The sequence below is a fragment of the Salvelinus alpinus genome, chromosome 9 (assembly GCF_045679555.1).
Source record: "Salvelinus alpinus chromosome 9, SLU_Salpinus.1, whole genome shotgun sequence".
Lineage (NCBI taxonomy): Eukaryota > Metazoa > Chordata > Actinopteri > Salmoniformes > Salmonidae > Salvelinus > Salvelinus alpinus.
In genome coordinates, this window is record NC_092094.1 from 4,453,497 (window position 1) to 4,475,019 (window position 21,523).

Here is a 21,523-nt window from a genome sequence, read left to right on the forward strand (position 1 = left end):
GTGTTTACACCGGGGGGAATTTACACAAGATATTCAATAATAATAATAATAATATATAATATATATATAAGAGTAACAAGAACACCAGTAGATATATTAGAGTAAGAAAGAAGCCAGTGTGTAAATAAATATATGGTGTGTATTACTGCATTTTTTGTTAAGGGCTTGTTAGTAAGCGTTTCTCTAAAAAAAAACTTAATACAGCAGGTAGTTCTGCTGTCTACCTGTTGTATTTCATTTGATTTAAACAGTGTAAATACAGTAGTATAAATATTATGATGAGCTACGTCAGGGGGATACAGTATTTAAATACACAGCGTGAAACAGGAAGTGACCAGTGGTTTAGTGGGTCTATGGCATGGGACAGCAGCGTTGGCTGTGTACATGTCGTGTCGTGTACGTGTCGTGTACGTGTCGTGTACGTGTCGTGTACGTGTCGTGTACGTGTCGTGTACGTGTCGTGTACGTGTCGTGTACGTGCCGTGTACGTGTCGTGTACGTGTCGTGTACGTGTCGTGTACGTGTCGTGTACGTGTCGTGTACGTGTCGTGTACGTGCCGTGTAGGTGTGTAGATGAGGTGAAAGAACCCAGGCGTCTAAAGCTCATTTTCCCCGTCTACTCTCCCTCTGTAAACAGAAGTGGGTCAAGCTCCATTCAAGCTGAATCTTGCTGCACATTTAAAAATACATTTGAATCACTCTTTGAAGTCACCATGTTCTCATGTGTATCCAATGTTTCTGTGTGTAGGGAATGTGCCGTAGAGATATTTCCCCATTGAGAATTCAGATTTCAAGGTGGGCCCTCCCACAATTGTCAAAGATATGGACTTTAAGTACCCCCCCCCCAAGAGATGTCAGACACCCCCAAGAGACGCCAGACACCCCCAAGAGCTATCGTTCCACTCCTTGCCAATCGTCATGCCAAACATGACATGTCACGGAGTACAAGGAGTGGAACATGAGCAAAAACAGGTTCAGGAATTCAGGCTACTGGAATAAATCACGCAAGTCATTCCATGAAGGTTGATGGATCCCTCCTCTCCGTGTTCCGTGTTCTGTTGGAATGTTGTCCCTGTAGCCACGGTGTTCCTGGAGTTCTGGAAGAGGAGGAGGGCGGAGTTGACGTATGACTGGGACCTCATCGACTGGGAGGAGGAAGAGGTTTGATCCAGACAGAAGTATCTGTTTTTATTCATGTGAAATAATGTCAGAGACATCTCTACATGTATGTACACTAGTGTTCAGCCATTTCTCATTCAGCAATATCTGGTTATTTGAATATGATTTCACATCATATTCATCTATGTCAATGTTTCTTATGATACAGTCAAGCATTGTGTGGATGGGAGGTATCTTTTGATTGGCTCCAGTCAGAAATATCAGCGTAATTGAAATGATATACTGCGGTGGTATGTGTGTTTTGTCCCAGGAGAATCTGCGGCCCCAGTTCGAAGCCAAGTACTCCAGGTTAGAGAGAGTAAACCACATCTCTGGCAAGCCAGAGCCCTTCCAGCCCTTCACTGACAAACTCAGCCGGCTCATGATCTCTGTGTCCGGCGTCTTCTTCATGGTAAGACCTCGTCATCACATGAGTTATCAGGCTGTACTGTGGGGTCCGTGTCTTTCTGTTTGTGTCTGGGATCTCCTTCACAGCTAAGACCTTCCATCACACAAATAAAAAGGCTTTTACTGTGGATCTATCCTCAGTGTGTACATATACTGTAAGGGTTTGGGGTCAATTCCATTTCAATTCAGTACATTCTAGAAGTACACTGAAATGTTTTTTAATTGAAAATCGAATTGGAATTTCGGTTTACTTTCTGAATTGACTGAATTGAAAATGAACTGACCTCCCCCCCACAACCCTTGAACACAGTTTTCTACCTACTAGAGTGATGAGTTTTCTAGCAGTCTACTACCACCCACTGGTGGAGAGGACCCATCAATACAACAGCCACTCCTTGGAAACAGTGACTCTGCCCCTCTGTTGTTGTGATATTGTTTGTTTATTGTTGCTCATCACTCAACTACAATAGGACGTGTCTAGAGTCTGTGACATGTAACAGTGAGTCATTGTTTAACAATGTTGCTCCATAGAGTCTAGACATTGTAAACACATGTTCCCAGAACTAGCCAGGATGTATTACCCCCAAAACGGACACGTTCCCAGACCCAGCCAGGATGTATTACCCCCAAAACGGACACATTCCCAGACCCAGCCAGGATCTATTACCCCCAGAACTGACAGCCTCATAAGTAGTCTAGTTCTGCTGTCTATTTCTGTCTCTCGCCCCCTCCACTTTCTACCTGTGTCTGTCTGTGTATCTGTGTGTGTGTTTATGTGCGTGTCTCCTCTCCAGATTTCTCTGGTCCTGACAGCGGTGTTTGCGGTGGTGGTGTTCCGACTGATTGCCATGGAGAAGTTTGCATCGATCGACTGGGAGTTTGTCAAGAAGAACTGGCCGTTTGCAACCTCTGGAGCCGGAGTCTCTGTCAACTTCATGATCATCATGTCTCTGAATGTGGTGGGTTCTGGTCCTGTAACCCTCTGGAGCCGGAGTCTGTATCAACTTCATGATCATCATGTCTCTGAATGTGGTGGGTTCTGGTCCTGTAACCCTCTGGAACCGGAGTCTCTGTCAACTTCATGATCATCATGTCTCTGAATGTGGTGGGTTCTGGTCCTGTAACCCTCTGGAGCCGGAGTCTGTGTCAACTTCATGATCATCATGTCTCTGAATGTGGTGGGTTCTGGTCCTGTAACCCTCTGGAGCCGGAGTCTGTGTCAACTTCATGATCATCATGTCTCTGAATGTGGTGGGTTCTGGTCCTGTAACCCTCTGGAACCGGAGTCTCTGTCAACTTCATGATCATCATGTCTCTGAATGTGGTGGGTTCTGGTCCTGTAACCCTCTGGAGCCGGAGTCTGTGTCAACTTCATGATCATCATGTCTCTGAATGTGGTGGGTTCTGGTCCTGTAACCCTCTGGAGCCGGAGTCTGTGTCAACTTCATGATCATCATGTCTCTGAATGTGGTGGGTTCTGGTCCTGTAACCCTCTGGAGCCGGAGTCTGTGTCAACTTCATGATCATCATGTCTCTGAATGTGGTGGGTTCTGGTCCTGTATCCCTCTGGAACCAGAGTCTGTGTCAACTTCATGATCATCATGTCTCTGAATGTGGTGGGTTCTGGCCCTGTAACCCTCTGGAACCGGAGTCTGTGTCAACTTCATGATCATCATGTCTCTGAATGTGGTGGGTTCTGGCCCTGTAACCCTCTGGAACCAGAGTCTGTATCAACTTCATGATCATCATGTCTCTGAATGTGGTGGGTTCTGGTCCTATAACCCTCTGGAACCAGAGTCTGTGTCAACTTCATGATCATCATGTCTCTGAATGTGGTGGGTTCTGGCCCTATAACCCTCTGGAACCGGAGTCTGTGTCAACTTCATGATCATCATGTCTCTGAATGTGGTGGGTTCTGGTCCTATAACCCTCTGGAACCAGAGTCTGTGTCAACTTCATGATCATCATGTCTCTGAATGTGGTGGGTTCTGGCCCTATAACCCTCTGGAACCGGAGTCTGTGTCAACTTCATGATCATCATGTCTCTGAATGTGGTGGGTTCTGGCCCTATAACCCTCTGGAACCAGAGTCTGTATCAACTTCATGATCATCATGTCTCTGAATGTGGTGGGTTCTGGCCCTGTAACCCTCTGGAACCGGAGTCTGTATCAACTTCATGATCATCATGTCTCTGAATTGTGGTGGGTTCTGGCCCTATAACCCTTCTGGAACCAGAGTCTGTATCAACTTCATGATCATCATGTCTCTGAATGTGGTGGGTTCTGGCCCTATAACCCTCTGGAACCGGAGTCTGTGTCAACTTCATGATCATCATGTCTCTGAATGTGGTGGGTTCTGGTCCTATAACCCTCTGGAACCAGAGTCTGTGTCAACTTCATGATCATCATGTCTCTGAATGTGGTGGGTTCTGGCCCTATAACCCTCTGGAACCGGAGTCTGTGTCAACTTCATGATCATCATGTCTCAATGTGGTGGGTTCTGGCCCTATAACCCTCTGGAACCGGAGTCTATATCAACTTCATGATCATGTCTCTGAATGTGGTGGGTTCTGGTCCTATAACCCTCTGGAACCAGAGTCTGTGTCAACTTCATGATCATCATGTCTCTGAATGTGGTGGGTTCTGGCCCTATAACCCTCTGGAACCAGAGTCTGTATCAACTTCATGATCATGTCTCATTGTGGTGGGTTCTGGCCCTATACCCCTCTGGAACCAGAGTCTATATCAACTTCATGATCATGTCTCATTGTGGTGGGTTCTGGCCCTATAACCCTTCTGGAACCAGAGTCTATATCAACTTCATGATCATGTCTCATTGTGGTGGGTTCTGGCCCTATACCCCTCTGGAACCAGAGTCTATATCAACTTCATGATCATGTCTCATTGTGGTGGGTTCTGGCCCTATACCCCTCTGGAACCAGAGTCTATATCAACTTCATGATCATGTCTCATTGTGGTGGGTTCTGGCCCTATAACCCTCTGGAACCAGAGTCTATATCAACTTCATGATCATGTCTCATTGTGGTGGGTTCTGGCCCTATAACCCTCTGGAACCAGAGTCTATATCAACTTCATGATCATGTCTCATTGTGGTGGGTTCTGGCCCTATACCCCTCTGGAACCAGAGTCTATATCAACTTCATGATCATGTCTCATTGTGGTGGGTTCTGGCCCTATACCCCTCTGGAACCAGAGTCTATATCAACTTCATGATCATGTCTCATTGTGCTGGGTTCTGGCCCTATACCCCTCTGGAACCAGAGTCTATATCAACTTCATGATCATGTCTCATTGTGGTGGGTTCTGGCCCTATAACCCTCTGGAACCAGAGTCTATATCAACTTCATGATCATGTCTCATTGTGGTGGGTTCTGGCCCTATACCCCTCTGGAACCAGAGTCTGTATCAACTTCATGTCCCTCAATGTGATCGATGTCTTGCCAAACTGTTAAGCCAAGCCACCTCATCCACAGTCGTACAGGATATTGTTGCATATTGATCCACGGGCAAATTGTAACTTTCTGATCACCATGTCTGTGAATGTGATGGGTATCTGGGTGGGTATCTGTAATGTGATGGATATCTGTGATGTGATGGGTATCTGGGCGGGTATCTGTAATGTGATGGATATCTGTGATGTGATGGGTATCTGGGTGGGTATCTGTAATGTGATGGGTATCTGGGTGGGTATGGGTATCTGGGCGGGTATCTGTAATGTGATGGGTATCTGGGTGGGTATCTGTAATGTGATGGGTATCTGGGTGGGTATCTGTAATGTGATGGGTATCTGGGTGGGTATCTGTAATGTGATGGATATCTGGGTGGGTATCTGGAATGTGATGGATATCTGGGTGGGTATCTGGAATGTGATGGGTATCTGGGTGGGTATCTGTAATGTGATGGGTATCTGGGTGGGTATCTGTAATGTGATGGGTATCTGGGTGGGTATCTGTAATGTGATGGGTATCTGGGTGGGTATCTGTAATGTGATGGGTATCTGGGTGGGTATCTGTAATGTGATGGGTATCTGGGTGGGTATCTGGAATGTGATGGGTATCTGGGTGGGTATCTGGAATGTGATGGGTATCTGGGTGGGTATCTGGAATGTGATGGGTATCTGGGCGGGTATCTGGGTGGGTATCTGTAATGTGATGGGTATCTGGGTGGGTATCTGTAATGTGATGATATCTGTGATGTGATGGGTATCTGGGTGGGTATCTGGGTGGGTATCTGGGTGGGTATCTGGGTGGGTATCTGTAATGTGATGGGTATCTGGGTGGGTATCTGGGCGGGTATCTGTAATGTGATGGGTATCTGGGTGGGTATCTGTGATGGTATCTGTCTCAAAACAGCTTTGTTATTCTCTCTTCAGGTATATGAAAAGGTGGCTTACCTTCTCACCAATTTAGGTGAGCAGAACCCTCGTTAACGTTACACATATGTTGCTTCAGAGGTACATGTCACCTTCTGTCATCTTTCTATCTCTTCCTCTCTCTCTTCCTCTCTCCCCCTTCCTCCCTCTCTTCCTCTCTCTCTCCCCCTCCCTCCCTCTCTTCCTCTCCCTCCCTCTCTTCCTCTCTCTCTCCCCCTCCCTCCCTCTCTTCCTCTCTCTCTTCCTCTCTCCCCTCTCTCCTCCCTCTCTTCCTCTCTCTCTCCCCCTCCCTCCCTCTCTTCCCCTCCCTCCCTCTCTCTCCTCTCTCTCTTCCCCCCATCGTTCGCTCTCGCTTGCTCTCGCTTGCCCTCCCTCCCTCCCTCCCTCCCTCCCTCTCTCTCTCTCTCCTCTCTCTCTCCCCCTCGCTCTCTCCCCCTCGCTCTCTCCCCCTCGCTCTCTCCCCCTCGCTCTCTCCCCCTCGCTCTCTCCCCCTCGCTCTCCCCCTCGCTCTCTCCCCCTCGCTCTCCCCCTCGCTCTCTCCCCCTCGCTCTCCCCCTTCCTCCCTCTCTCTCCTCCCTCTCTCTCTCTCTCCCTCTCCCTCTCCCTCTCCCTCTCCCCCTCGTTCTCTCCCTCTCTCTCTCTCCCTCCACCTCTCCCTCTCTCTCTCTCTCTCCCCCTCTCCCCCTCTCCCTCTCTCCCTCCCCCTCCCTCCCTCTTGCTCTCCCTCTCCCCCTCGTTCTCTCTCTCTCTCCCTCCTCTCTCTCTCTCCCCCCCCCCCTCCCTCTCTCTCTCCCTCTCTCCCCCTCCTTCTCTCTGTAGAACACCCACGGACTGAGTCAGAATGGGAGAACAGTTTTTCTCTCAAGATGTTTCTCTTCCAGTTTGTAAACTTGAACAGCTCTACGTTCTACATCGCTTTCTTCCTTGGAAGGTATCTATTAAAGGTCACCTTAATAAATGTCGTAACAGACAGGGGGGGTTTTGGAAGCCGCCCTCAATAAATATAACAGCAGAAGTTCTACATGCTCCCCTCTTTCTCTTTTCAAATAGAATAAACTATTTGTTCTTACAATCTCATGATTCCTCAGATTCCCCGAATATGTTGATTCACCAAATAAGTTGTCTGTGTGAGTAAGGTTCTGTGAAAGTTTCAATCTTTCCCCCCCCCAGCTCACAGTTAGTACTGTGTTGAACTGTCCCGGAGAATTAAACTGAAGCTAATATCTTCACTCTGACTGTGTTTAGGTTCGCCGGCAGACCAGGGAAATATAACAAACTGTTCAATAGATGGAGACTGGAGGAGGTGAGTGGAGTCAGGAAGCAATCCAGCAACTAAACCATGGTCTGCGTTCTAAAGGTCTCCCTGTTCCCTGTAGAGGGCTCTGGTCTGCATTATATAAGGGAAGAAATAATAATTTTAAATGTTATTATTTAAACACTGTTAAGGCTGCTTATTGCCTTTCCATTTGAGGGGAGATTTTACGGTAGTGATTAATCAACGCGCCATATTCGTTTTTACTCCTGTATAACATGTAATCATTCCTTTGTCGTAAACTTTCACCATTAATCTCTTTCATAACTAATCAATTATGGTTTGTAACGGCGCTAAAACCAAACACTCAAAATGAGCTTGAAATGGCTGGCATGCATCACCCATTGAATTCGAGTCAATTAATAGTGATTAATGAAGCTCTCTTTGATTTTATAAAGCATGAGGTTTCATATGAATATAATACTTTGGGATTGTTTTACTTTGTGTTCTGTTTTATTCAGTTGCAGTAAATCTGGCGACGTGGATGTTACTGTTTTTGTGGTTTCTTTCACTCAGTGATTTGTACTGTAATTAATAGTTGTTGGTTTTTATTTCCAGTGCCATCCCAGTGGCTGTCTGATCGATCTGTGTCTACAAATGGGAGTCATCATGGTACTAAAACAAACCTGGAACAACTTCATGGAGCTGGGTTATCCGTAAGGACTGTGGAATTACTCTCTCTCACACACACACTCTCTCTCTCTCTGTCTCTCTGTCGCTCTGTCGCTCTCCTACTCTGTCGCTCTCCTACTCTGTCTGTCTGTCTCTCGCTCTCCTACTCTGTCTCTCTCTCTCTCGCTCTCCTACTCTGTCTCTCTCGCTCTCCCTCTCTTGCTCTCCCTCTCTTGCTCTCCCTCTCTTGCTCTCCCTCTCTTGCTCTCCCTCTCTTGCTCTCCCTCTCTCTCTCTCTCTTTCTCAGAGATGAAAAGGGTCCCTGAACATGACAGATACAGGGCCTTCAGAAAGTGTTCACACCCCTTGACTTCTTCTACATTTTGTTGTTGTTACAGCCTGAATTTAAAATGGATGACATTTAGATTTTATGTCACTGACCTACCCACAATGCCCGGTAATGTCAAAGTGGAATTATGTTTCTCATAATTTGTACAGATGAATTAAAAAGGAAAAGCTGAAATGACTTGAGTCAACAAGTATTCAAGCCCTTTGTTATGGAAAGCCTAAATAAGTTAAGGATTAAACATGTGCTTAACAAGTCACATAATAATAACATGGACTCATGCAACTTAGTCAATAGTGTTCAACATGATACTTGGATGTCCTTCCTCAACTCAGTTGCCCACGCAGAGGATTAGCTGCAAACATCAGCTCGAGCAGTGAATTTCACCATGAGGCCAATGTTGACTTTAATACAGTTACATAGTTTAATGGCTGTGATGGAAAATAACTGAGGATGAATCAACAACATTGTAGTTATTCCGCAGGACTAACTTAATTGACAGAGTGAAAAGAAGGAATCCTGTACAGAATACAACACTAGAAAACATGCATCCTGTTCGCAGCAAGGCACTAAAATAATAATGCAAAAAATGTGGCAAAGCAATTCACTTTTTGTCCTGAATACAAAGTGTTATGTTTGGGGCAAATCCAATACAACACATTACTCCATATGTTGAAGCATAGAGGTGGCTGCATCATGTCATGGGTAAAACTATTTTGATGTTGCCAATTATTTTAATGATTACTTCATTGACAAAGTGGGCAAACTTAAGACAGGAAATGCCAACAATGAACAGTGAGCTGTTGTATGCATAAAACAAACTAATAATGACACAAAAGCATTGTAAGTTTGAATTGATTAAAGTTAGAGGTGGGAGAGGTGGAAAAATGACTGTTATCGATCAATCATGACAAATCTCGTGGCATTGACAACTTAGATGGAAAACTACTGAGGATGGTAGCTGACTCTATAGCCACTCCTGTCTGTTATATCTTTAATCTGAGCCTAGAGGGAAGTCTTTGTCCTCAGGCCTGGAGGGAAGACAAAGTCATTCCGCTACCCAAGAGTGGTAAAGCGGCCTTTACTGGTTCTAACAGCAGACCTAGCAGCTTGCTGCCAGCTCTTAGCAAACTGTTGTAAAAAAAAAATGGTGTTTGACCAAATACAATGCTACTTCTTTGTAAACAAATTAACAACAGACTTTCAGCAGGCTTATCGTGAAGGGCACTCAGCATGTACTACACTGACACAAATGACTGACTGGTTGAAATAAATTGATAATAAGAAGATTATGGGAGCTGTACTGTTAGATTTCAGTGCAGCCTTTGATATTATTGACCATAACCTGTTGTTGAGAAACTTATGTGTTATGGCTTTTCAACCTCTGCCATATTGTGGATTCAGAGCTATCTATCTAATAGAACTCAAAGGGTTTTCTTTAATAGAATCCTCTCTGTCAAACATGTAAAGTGAGGTGTACCGCAGGGCAGCTCTCTAGGACCTCTACTCTTTTCTTATTTTACCAATGACCTGCCACTGGCATTAAACAAAGCATGTGTGTCCATGTATGCAGATGACTCAACCACATACGCATTAGCAACCACAGCTAAAGAAGTCACTGAAATCTTTTAACAAAGAGTTCAACTGTGGATAGATGGTAACCGCGAACCACCGCATTTAACCATGGCAAGGCGACTGGTAAAATGGCAGAATATAATATATATATAGTATTCTATACTATTCAACTGTATCTTAGTCCGTTCCACTCTGACATCGCTTGTCCATATGTATATACTGTAGTCTTAATTCATTCCTATTTAGATTTGTGTGTATTGGGTATACAGTTGAAGTCGGAAGTTTACATACACTTAGGTTGGAGTCATTAAAACTCGTTTGTCAACCACTCCACAAATTTCTTGTTAACAAACTATAGTTTTGCCAAGTCAGTTAGGACATCTACTTCGTGCATGACACGAGTAATTTTTCCAACAATTGTTTACAAATAGATGATTTCACTTATAATTCACTGTATCACAAATCCAGTGGGTCAGAAGTTTAAACAGCTTGGCTTGGAAAATTACAGAAAATGATGTCATGGCTTTAGAAGCTTCTGATAGGCTAATTGATGTCATTTGAGTCAATTGGAGGTATACCTGGGGATGTATTTCAAGGCCTACCTTCAAACTCAGTGCCTCTTTGCCTGACATCATGTGAAAATCAAAAGATATCAGCCAAGACCTCAGAAAAAAATTGTGGACCTCCACAAGTCTGGTTCATCCTTGGGAGCAATTTCCAAATGCCTGAAGGTACCACGTTCATCTGTACAAACAATAGTATGCAAGTATAAACACCATGGGACCACGCAGCCGTCATACCGCTCAGGAAGGAGATGCGTTCTGTCTCCTAGGGATGAACGTACTTTGGTGCGAAAAGTGCAAATCAATCCCAGAACAACAGCAAGGTCACAAAACCTTGTGAAGATGCTGGAGGAAACAGGTACAAAAGTATCTATATCCACAGTAAAACGAGTCCTATATCGACATAACCTGAAAGGCCGCTCAGCAAGGAAAAAGCCTGCTCCAAAACCGCCATAAAAAAAGCCAGACTACGGTTTGCAACTGCACATGGGGACAAAGATCGTACTTTTTTAGAGAAATGTCTCTGGTCTTATGAAACTAGAATTGTTTGGCCATAATGACCATCTTTATGTTTGGAGGAAAAAGGGGGATGCTTGCAAGCCGAAGAACACCATCCCAACCGTGAAGCACGGGGGTGGCAGCATCATGTTGTGGGGGTGCTTTGCTGCAGGAGGGACTGGTGCACTTCACAAAATAGATGGCATCATGAGGATGGAAAATTATGTGGATGGAAAATTATGTGGATATCTCAAGACATCATCTCAAGACATCAGTCAGGAAGTTAAAGCTTGGTCGCAAATGGGTCTTCCAAATGGACAATGACCCCAAGCATACTTCCAAAGTTGTGGCAAAATGGCTTAAGGACAACAAAGTCAAGGTATTTAAGTGGCCATCACAAAGCCCTGACCTCAACCCTATAGAAAATTTGAGGGCAGAACTGAAAAAGTGTGTGCGAGCAAGGAGGCCTACAAACCTGACTCAGTTACACCAGCTCTGTCAGGAGGAATGGGCCAAAATTCACCCAACTTATTGTGGGATGCTTGTGGAAGGCTACCCGAAACGTTTGACCCAAGTTAAACCATTTAAAGGCAATGCTACCAAATACTAATTGAGTGTATGTCAACTTCTGATCCACTGGGAATGTGATGAAAGAAATAAAAGCTGAAATAAATTATTCTCTCTACTATTATTCTGACATTTCACATTCTTAAAATAAAGTGGTGATCCTAACTGACCTAAGAGGGAATGTTTCTAGGATTAAATGTCAGGAATTGAAAAACTGTGTTTAAATGTATTTGGCTAACGTGTATGTAAACTTCCGACTTCAACTGTATGTTGTGTAATTTGTTAGATATTACTGCACTGTCGGAGCTAGAAGCACAAGCATTTCGCTACACTCGCAATAACATCTGCTAGTCACGTGTATGTGACCAATAAAATTTGATTTGATTTGAAGAGTTGCAGTCTGTTTTGGAATGGGGGGAATAAACTGGTCCTGAACATGTCTAAAACCAAGAGCATTGTGTTTGATATAAATCAAAACGTATAGATTCAGTGGCTCTAAAGACGAGGAGAGGCAGTCCGTAATAAAGAGATGCTCTGCTTTTTTGACTCCTCACTCCAAAAAAAGCAAGTCCTGCAGTCCTTGATTATTGTCCAACTCCCTTCCATATCATATTTCTTAAATGAACTGCAAACCTAGTTTCAAAAAAGCATCTCATGACACAACACTTCTCCCCTATTTGACAGGTTTTGCCTAATGTTTCTGCTGTCCTGGCCTAGTGTTTCTGCTGTCCTGGCCTAGTGTTTGTGCTGTCCTGGCCCTAATGTTTGTGCTGTCCTGGCCTAGTGTTTGTGCTGTCCTGGCCTAGTGTTTCTGCTGTCCTGACCCTTGTGTTTCTGCTGTCCTGGCCTAGTGTTTGTGCTGTCCTGGCCTAGTGTTTGTGCTGTCCTGGCCTAGTGTTTGTGCTGTCCTGGCCTAGTGTTTCTGCTCTCCTGGCCTAGTGTTTGTGCTGTCCTGGCCTAGTGTTTCTGCTGTCCTGGCCTAGTGTTTGTGCTGTCCTGGCCTAGTGTTTCTGCTCTCCTGGCCTAGTGTTTCTGCTGTCCTGGCCTAGTGTTTCTGCTGTCCTGGCCTAGTGTTTCTGCTGTCCTGGCCTAGTGTTTCTGCTGTCCTGGCCTAGTGTTTCTGCTGTCCTGGCCTAGTGTTTCTGCTGTCCTGGCCTAGTGTTTCTGCTGTCCTGGCCTAGTGTTTCTACTCTCCTGGCCTAGTGTTTCTGCTGTCCTGGCCTAGTGTTTCTACTCTCCTGGCCTAGTGTTTCTGCTCTCCTGGCCTAGTGTTTCTGCTCTCCTGGCCTAGTGTTTGTGCTCTCCTGGCCTAGTGTTTCTGCTCTCCTGGCCTAGTGTTTCTACTCTCCTGGCCTAGTGTTTGTGCTGTCCTGGCCTAGTGTTTGTGCTGTCCTGGCCTAGTGTTTCTACTCTCCTGGCCTAGTGTTTCTGCTGTCCTGGCCTAGTGTTTGTGCTCTCCTGGCCTTGTGTTTGTGCTTGGCTGAGGAGCCAATGGTGCGAAGCTACCATCTGTGGGATTAACGACTGAACGCCTCTAAGTCAGAATCTCCCCCTAAACGTAATGATACCGATTATTGGCCAAAAAATCTTATCTGATTGGTCAAAATACCAAATATCAGAATTGTACTGCCTGTGTAAATGTAGCATAACCACTACATGTGGTGTCTGGTTTTGTGTGTTTCTGTACAGCACAACATCGTATGAGCTATGGAGAGTATGAGGCTCTTCTCCTTACCACATGAAAAGTATTTTGTTCGACTGGAGAAAAAAAAAAACCCACATCAATTCCTTCTCAGTGTGTGTTCTCACAGGGCTTCGTCGGGGACAATTGGCTTTGAGTTTACAGTTAGCTAAAGTTTTACTGTATTGTGCAGTGTTTACAGTCTACTGCAGAACTGGTGGTCTCACAGGATGATCGTCGTCCTCTCGCTCTCTCTCCTCTCTCCCTTCTCTCTCTCCTCTCTCTCTCTCTTTCTTTCTTTCTTTCTTTCTTTCTCTCTCTCTCTCTCCTCTCTCTCTTTCTTTCTCTCTCTCTCTCTCTTCTCTCTCTCCTCTCTCTTTCTTTCTTTCTCTCTCCTCTCTCTCTCTCCTCTCTCTCTCTCCTTTCTCTCCTCTCTTTCTCTCTATCTCTCTCTCTCTCCTCTCTTTCTCCCTCTTTATCTCTCGCTCTCTCTATATATCTCTCTCTCTCTATATATCTCTCTCTCTCTCGCTTTCTCTCTCTCGCTCTCTCTCCCTATCTCTCTCTCTCTCTAGTCTGCTTCAGAACTGGTGGTCTCGCAGGAAAATGAAGCGGACAGAGAGTAAGGAGAGGACAGGAGGGGGACAGAATGTGGAGAACAAAGTACAGCTTCCTCAGTGGGACAAAGACTGGAACCTGCAGCCCATGAATGCCCACGGACTGGTGGATGAGTACCTGGAGATGGGTAAGACATTTCAGCTATTTATGTTACCTTGTCAAATACATTTGTTCTCAATTAACTTCCCTGTTTTAAATAACAATAATTTACAGTTAAAGAGTACAAAGCCCAGAGGACAACGCTTATTTCAATGTGGTCCTTGATGGTTCTGTGATGTTTTTTTTTTAATCAATAAAAATGTGGTTGGTTAAATCTGTTACATTGCCTTGTGCCTGTATTCAGTTCGCCTTTGACTGAGGTCACTGTGTTCTACAGAGGACTCCCACCACAGGATGTTCAAAACCGACCACAACCACTTCCTTCTTCCTCCTCTTGCTCCTTTTTTCCTCCTCAGTTCTCCAGTTTGGTTTCATCACCATCTTCGTAGCTGCGTTCCCATTGGCCCCTCTCCTGGCTCTGCTCAACAACATCATCGAGATCCGTCTAGATGCCTACAAGTTTGTCACTCAGTGGAGAAGGCCCATGCCTGCCAGAGCCACAGACATAGGTCAGTAGTGTTTTAATGTCTGTGCTTATTATCTTTTTATTTTATTTATTTATTTATTTACCCCCTTTTCTCCCCAATTTCGTGATATCCAATTGTTAGTAGTTACTATCTTGTCTCATTGCTACAACTCCCGTACGGGCTCGGGAGAGACGAAGGTCGAAAGCCATGCGTCCTCCGAAACACAACCCAACCAAGCCGCACTGCTTCTTAACACAGTGTGCCTCCAACCCGGAAGCCAGCCGCACCAATGTGTCGGAGGAAACACCGTGCACCTGGCTTCCTTGGTTAGCGCCCACTGCGCCCGGCCCGCCACAGGAGTCGCTGGTGCTCGATGAGACAAGGATATTCCTACCGGCCAAACCCTCCCCTAACCCGGACGACGCTAGGCCAATTGTGCGTCGCCCCACGGACCTCCCGGTAGCGGCCGGCTGCGACAGAGCCTGGGCGCAAACCCAGAGTCTCTGGTGGCACAGCTAGCGCTGCGATGCAGTGCCCTAGACCACTGCGCCACCCGGGAGGCCCTGTGCTTATTATCACCGGTAATGACAACTCTGTTGTACCAGTAGGTAGCCTATGCGTGCGTTTCTTTCGATCATCCCGACTTGGGATTTGAACCAGCAACCTTCCGATTGCAGGTTCAAATCCCAAGTCGGGATGGTCGAAAGAAACGCACACATATTTAGGCGAGGTGCTGGCTGGCGGAGCGGAACACTTAATAAAATAAAGGAGAGCAGAAACTCTCTAGGAGCTCAAGATGCAGAAATATTTATGTCCAACGTTTGGACAGACAAGCTGTCTTCATCAGGGTGTAATGACAAACACTGCAGGATGACTCGTTTATATAGGGACAGGGCCTAGTGTTTCTGCTGTCGTTTATATTTATATATGTCAAAAGACACACACAGGCATCTGTAATCATGGTGTGGCCTGATATCATCGGTTAATTCTCATATATTAAAATAGCATACAAAGAAAACATAAATGGATAGTGTACGATCATAGATACAATGTGGCTACATAAGCCTACAAACATTTACAATAGGAAAATCACAAGAATGGCTTCAGATCAAAGTCTACGTTGAGACCGAGAGGAGCAAGGGTCTTTAAATGAAAGATCCAGGCAGCCTCTCGTTTTAACAATAAATTATCGAGGTCACCCCCTCTCCTAGGGAGGGTGACGTGTTCGATGCCAATATAACGTAGAGACGAAATCAAGTGGTTTTCTTCCGAAAAGTGGGCCGCAACTGGATAAGTCAAGTTTCTGTACCTAATGGTGCTACGATGCTCCGAGATACGTACTTTTAATTCACGCTTTGTTTTACCCACATCATTTTTACCACAAGGACAAGTTATAAGATAAATAACTGCCTTAGTGGAGGGTGTGATAACACCTTTGATTGGGATCCGTTTCCCTGTTTGTGGGTGTTTGAAGGATCTACATGTATAAGTGCCATTGCATTGAGCACAGCCATTACACTTGTAGTTTCCATCCAGTAGGGGCGCAAAGAGACGTTGTTCAGGAATATCTTGGGATGGTAAATCAGAGTTTACCAATTGATCTCTGAGATATCTTCCCCGCGAGAACACGACCAAGGGAAGGTCTGAAAACACATTACCGGTACTGTCATTGGATATTAGAATGTGTCAATGTTTGTGAACGATTCCCTTCATTTGTTCAGAGCGCTTTTTTGCGGATAGTTAGAACGCAAGAACGCTTCTTTTTGCGAGACTGACCTTGAAAAAGATCATGTCTTGGTTTGCATTTTCTCAACGGCGGCATTAATCTGACCGTTTTTGTACCCCCTTCTCCTTGAATTATCTTTGCGTCTCAGCCGTATTTCTGTCGAAATCTGATTTGTTCTTTTGCAAATTCTTTTGATTCGACAGAATTGGCTGTAGGGCAAACTGTTTTTCAAGGGAAGTGGGTGATGACTATCAGCCCTCAACAAACTGTTAAGATCAGTAGGTTTCCTGTAAAGATCCGTGTATAGAACATTATCTTCACACAAGATCAGAAGATCAAGAAAACTGATTTGACGTGTATCAGATTGCATAGTAAATCTCAGATGTTCAGAACAGGATTTAAGAAAAGCATGGAAGGCCTGGAGCTGTTCTGATTCACTCCTCCATAGAACCAAAATATCATCAACGTACCGTTTCCAAATAATGATGTTAGGCAAGAAAACATTTTTGAGAGGATTGAAAATAGACTGTTTCTCCGTGTAACCCACATATACATTAGCATAGTTAGGAGCCATGGGGGATCCCATAGGAGCATAGTCAAATCCCAAGTCGGAAATGCCATTTCCTACCATTTTGCTCTTGAGACCTTTTTCTGAGTTGGTTTCTCTGCTGACCAGCTGTGTTGATGTCCCTGTTGTCCCTGTCTGACAGGCTGTTGTCCCTGTTGTCCCTGTCTGACAGGCTGTTGTCCCTGTTGTCCCTGTCTGACAGGCTGTTGTCCCTGTCTGACAGGCTGTTGTCCCCGTTGTCCCTGTTGTCCCTGTCTGACAGGCTGTTGTGTCCCTGTTGTCCCTGTCTGACAGGCTGTTGTCCCTGTTGTCCCTGTCTGACAGGCTGTTGTCCCCGTTGTCCCTGTCTGACAGGCTGTTGTCCCTGTTGTCCCTGTCTGACAGGCTGTTGTCCCTGTTGTCCCCGTTGTCCCTATCTGACAGGCTGTTGTCCCCGTTGTCCCTGTCTGACAGGCTGTTGTCCCTGTTGTCCCTGTCTGACAGGCTGTTGTCCCTGTTGTCCCCATTGTCCCTGTCTGACAGGCTGTTGTCCCTGTTGTCCCTGTCTGACAGGCTGTTGTCCCCATTGTCCCTGTCTGACAGGCTGTTGTCCCTGTTGTCCCCGTTGTCCCTGTCTGACAGGATGCTGTCCCTGTTGTCCCTGTCTGACAGGCTGTTGTCCCTGTTGTCCCTGTTGTCCCTGTCTGTCCCTGTCTGACAGGCTGTTGTCCCTGTCTGTCCCTGTCTGACAGGCTGTTGTCCCTGTTGTCCCTGTCTGACAGGCTGTTGTCCCTGTCTGACAGGCTGTTGTCCCTGTCTGACAGGCTGTTGTCCCTGTTGTCCCTGTCTGACAGGCTGTTGTCCCTGTTGTCCCTGTCTGACAGGCTGTTGTCCCTGTTGTCCCTGTCTGACAGGCTGTTGTCCCTGTTGTCCCTGTCTGACAGGCTGTTGTCCCTGTCTGACAGGCTGTTGTTCCTGTCTGACAGGCTGTTGTCCCTGTTGTCCCTGTCTGACAGGCTGTTGTCCCTGTCTGACAGGCTGTTGTCCCTGTCTGACAGGCTGTTGTCCCTGTCTGACAGGCTGTTGTCCCTGTCTGACAGGCTGTTGTCCCTGTCTGACAGGCTGTTGTCCCTGTTGTCCCTGTCTGACAGGCTGTTGTCCCCGTTGTCCCTGTTGTCCCTGTTGTCCCTGTCTGACAGGCTGTTGTCCCCGTTGTCCCTGTTGTCCCTGTCTGACAGGCTGTTGTCCCCGTTGTCCCTGTTGTCCCTGTTGTTCCTGTCTGACAGGCTGTTGTCCCTGTTGTCCCTGTCTGACAGGCTGTTGTCCCTGTCTGACAGGCTGTTGTCCCTGTCTGACAGGCTGTTGTCCCTGTCTGACAGGCTGTTGTCCCTGTCTGACAGGCTGTTGTCCCTGTCTGACAGGCTGTTGTCCCCGTTGTCCCTGTTGTCCCTGTCTGGCAGGCTGTTGTCCCTGTTGTCCCTGTCTGACAGCATGCTGTCCCTGTTGTCCCTGTCTGACAGGCTGTTGTCCCTGTTGTCCCTGTCTGACAGGCTGTTGTCCCCGTTGTCCCTGTCTGACAGGCTGTTGTCCCCGTTGTCCCTGTCTGACAGGATGCTGTCCCTGTTGTCTCTGTCTGACAGGCTGTTGTCCCCGTTGTCCCTGTCTGACAGGCTGTTGTCCCCGTTGTCCCTGTCTGACAGGATGCTGTCCCTGTTGTCTCTGTCTGACAGGCTGTTGTCCCCGTTGTCCCTGTCTGACAGGCTGGTGTCCCTGTTGTCCCTGTCTGACAGGCTGTTGTCCCTGTTGTCCCTGTCTGACAGGCTGTTGTCCCTATTGTCCCTGTTGTCCCTGTTGTCCCTGTCTGACAGGCTGTTGTCCCCGTTGTCCCCGTTGTCCCTGTTGTCCCCGTTGTCCCTGTCTGACAGGCTGTTGTCCCTGTCTGACAGGCTGTTGTCCCCGTTGTCCCTGTTGTCCCTGTCTGGCAGGCTGTTGTCCCTGTTGTCCCTGTCTGACAGCATGCTGTCCCTGTTGTCCCTGTCTGACAGGCTGTTGTCCCTGTTGTCCCTGTCTGACAGGCTGTTGTCCCTGTTGTCCCTGTCTGACAGGCTGTTGTCCCTGTTGTCCCTGTCTGACAGGCTGTTGTCCCTGTTGTCCCTGTCTGACAGGCTGTTGTCCCTGTTGTCCCCGTTGTCCCTGTCTGACAGGCTGTTGTCCCCGTTGTCCCTGTCTGACAGGCTGTTGTCCCTGTTGTCCCTGTCTGACAGGCTGTTGTCCCTGTTGTCCCTGTTGTCCCTATCTGACAGGCTGTTGTCCCCGTTGTCCCTGTCTGACAGGCTGTTGTCCCTGTTGTCCCTGTCTGACAGGCTGTTGTCCCTGTTGTCCCCATTGTCCCTGTCTGACAGGCTGTTGTCCCTGTTGTCCCTGTCTGACAGGCTGTTGTCCCCATTGTCCCTGTCTGACAGGCTGTTGTCCCTGTTGTCCCCGTTGTCCCTGTCTGACAGGATGCTGTCCCTGTTGTCCCTGTCTGACAGGCTGTTGTCCCTGTTGTCCCTGTCTGACAGGCTGTTGTCCCTGTTGTCCCTGTTGTCTCTGTCTGTCCCTGTTAGACAGGCTGTTGTCCCTGTCTGACAGGCTGTTGTCCCTGTCTGTCCCTGTCTGACAGGCTGTTGTCCCTGTCTGTCCCTGTCTGACAGGCTGTTGTCCCTGTTGTCCCTGTCTGACAGGCTGTTGTCCCTGTCTGACAGGCTGTTGTCCCTGTCTGACAGGCTGTTGTCCCTGTTGTCCCTGTCTGACAGGCTGTTGTCCCTGTTGTCCCTGTCTGACAGGCTGTTGTCCCTGTTGTCCCTGTCTGACAGGCTGTTGTCCCTGTCTGACAGGCTGTTGTTCCTGTCTGACAGGCTGTTGTCCCTGTTGTCCCTGTCTGACAGGCTGTTGTCCCTGTCTGACAGGCTGTTGTCCCTGTCTGACAGGCTGTTGTCCCTGTCTGACAGGCTGTTGTCCCTGTTGTCCCTGTCTGACAGGCTGTTGTCCCCGTTGTCCCTGTTGTCCCTGTTGTCCCTGTCTGACAGGCTGTTGTCCCCGTTGTCCCTGTTGTCCCTGTCTGACAGGCTGTTGTCCCCGTTGTCCCTGTTGTTCCTGTCTGACAGGCTGTTGTCCCTGTTGTTCCTGTCTGACAGGCTGTTGTCCCTGTCTGACAGGCTGTTGTCCCTGTCTGACAGGCTGTTGTCCCTGTCTGACAGGCTGTTGTCCCTGTCTGACAGGCTGTTGTCCCCGTTGTCCCTGTTGTCCCTGTCTGGCAGGCTGTTGTCCCTGTTGTCCCTGTCTGACAGCATGCTGTCCCTGTTGTCCCTGTCTGACAGGCTGTTGTCCCTGTTGTCCCTGTCTGACAGGCTGTTGTCCCCGTTGTCCCTGTCTGACAGGATGCTGTCCCTGTTGGCTCTGTCTGACAGGCTGTTGTCCCCGTTGTCCCTGTCTGACAGGCTGTTGTCCCCGTTGTCCCTGTCTGACAAGATGCTGTCCCTGTTGTCTCTGTCTGACAGGCTGTTGTCCCCGTTGTCCCTGTCTGACAGGCTGGTGTCCCTGTTGTCCCTGTCTGACAGGCTGTTGTCCCTGTTGTCCCTGTCTGACAGGCTGTTGTCCCTATTGTCCCTGTTGTCCCTGTTGTCCCTGTCTGACAGGCTGTTGTCCCCGTTGTCCCCGTTGTCCCTGTTGTCCCCGTTGTCCCTGTCTGACAGGCTGGTGTCCCTGTTGTCCCTGTCTGTCTGACAGGCTGGTGTCCCTATTGTCCCTGTCTGACAGGCTGTTGTCCCTGTTGTCCCTGTCTGACAGGCTGTTGTCCCCATTGTCCCTGTTGTCCCTGTCTGGCAGGCTGTTGTCCCTGTTGTCCCTGTCTGACAGCATGCTGTCCCTGTTGTCCCTGTCTGACAGGCTGTTGTCCCTGTCTGACAGGCTGTTGTCCCCGTTGTCCCTGTCTGACAGGCTGTTGTCCCCGTTGTCCCTGTCTGACAGGATGCTGTCCCTGTTGTCTCTGTCTGACAGGCTGTTGTCCCCGTTGTCCCTGTCTGACAGGCTGGTGTCCCTGTTGTCCCTGTCTGACAGGCTGTTGTCCCTGTTGTCCCTGTCTGACAGGCTGTTGTCCCTATTGTCCCTGTTGTCCCTGTCTGACAGGCTGTTGTCCCCGTTGTCCCTGTTGTCCCCGTTGTCCCTGTCTGATAGGCTGGTGTCCCTGTTGTCCCTGTCTGACAGGCTGGTGTCCCTATTGTCCCTGTCTGACAGGCTGTTGTCCCCGTTGTCCCTGTCTGACAGGCTGGTGTCCCTGTTGTCCCTGTCTGACAGGCTGGTGTCCCTATTGTCCCTGTCTGACAGGCTGTTGTCCCCGTTGTCCCTGTCTGACAGGCTGGTGTCCCTATTGTCCCTGTCTGACAGGCTGTTGTCCCTGTTGTCCCTGTCTGACAGGCTGTTGTCCCTGTTGTCCCTGTTGTCCCTGTCTGACAGGCTGTTGTCCCCGTTGTCCCTGTCTGACAGGCTGTTGTCCCTGTTGTCCCTGTCTGACAGGCTGTTGTCCCTGTTGTTCCCTGTCTGACAGGCTGTTGTCCCTGTTGTCCCCGTTGTCCCTGTCTGACAGGTATCTGGCATGGTATCCTGGAGGGGATCGGCGTGCTGGCTGTCATCACCAACGCCTTCGTCATCGCCATCACCACCGACTACATCCCACGCTTCGTCTACGCTTTCAAATACGGACCGTGTGTGGACAAGGGATACCGGCAGGACGAGTAGGTCCAACCTCTACTCCCGCTTTGGCCGTCAACGTCTCCTGTCTGTTCTTGTCTCTTCATATAAAGCAGGACGTCCTAGTCTACAGGGGTGACTTGTGTTACAATCTGCCTTTTACTTCACTGTAACATGTAAATGTGCCATTCTATAAGGCAATGTGTCTCAATATAATCTCCACCCG

At 47.7% G+C, this 21,523-nt stretch overlaps 1 protein-coding gene across 4 annotated transcripts in view; it reads left to right on the forward strand.

Annotated features, from left to right (window-relative positions):
• Positions 1–21,523, forward strand: part of LOC139584175 (anoctamin-3-like) — an 83,277-nt gene that overhangs the window by 57,774 nt on the left and 3,980 nt on the right. For all 4 annotated transcript variants that reach the window (XM_071415721.1, XM_071415722.1, XM_071415724.1 and 1 more), the window contains exons 15-24: positions 1,079–1,161; positions 1,430–1,570; positions 2,361–2,525; positions 5,959–5,995; positions 6,778–6,889; positions 7,204–7,261; positions 7,829–7,926; positions 13,688–13,857; positions 14,186–14,338; positions 21,194–21,341. In XM_071415721.1, coding sequence (XP_071271822.1) covers positions 1,079–1,161; positions 1,430–1,570; positions 2,361–2,525; positions 5,959–5,995; positions 6,778–6,889; positions 7,204–7,261; positions 7,829–7,926; positions 13,688–13,857; positions 14,186–14,338; positions 21,194–21,341 — 1,165 coding nt within the window. The remainder of the gene's footprint in view (positions 1–1,078; positions 1,162–1,429; positions 1,571–2,360; positions 2,526–5,958; positions 5,996–6,777; positions 6,890–7,203; positions 7,262–7,828; positions 7,927–13,687; positions 13,858–14,185; positions 14,339–21,193; positions 21,342–21,523) is intronic.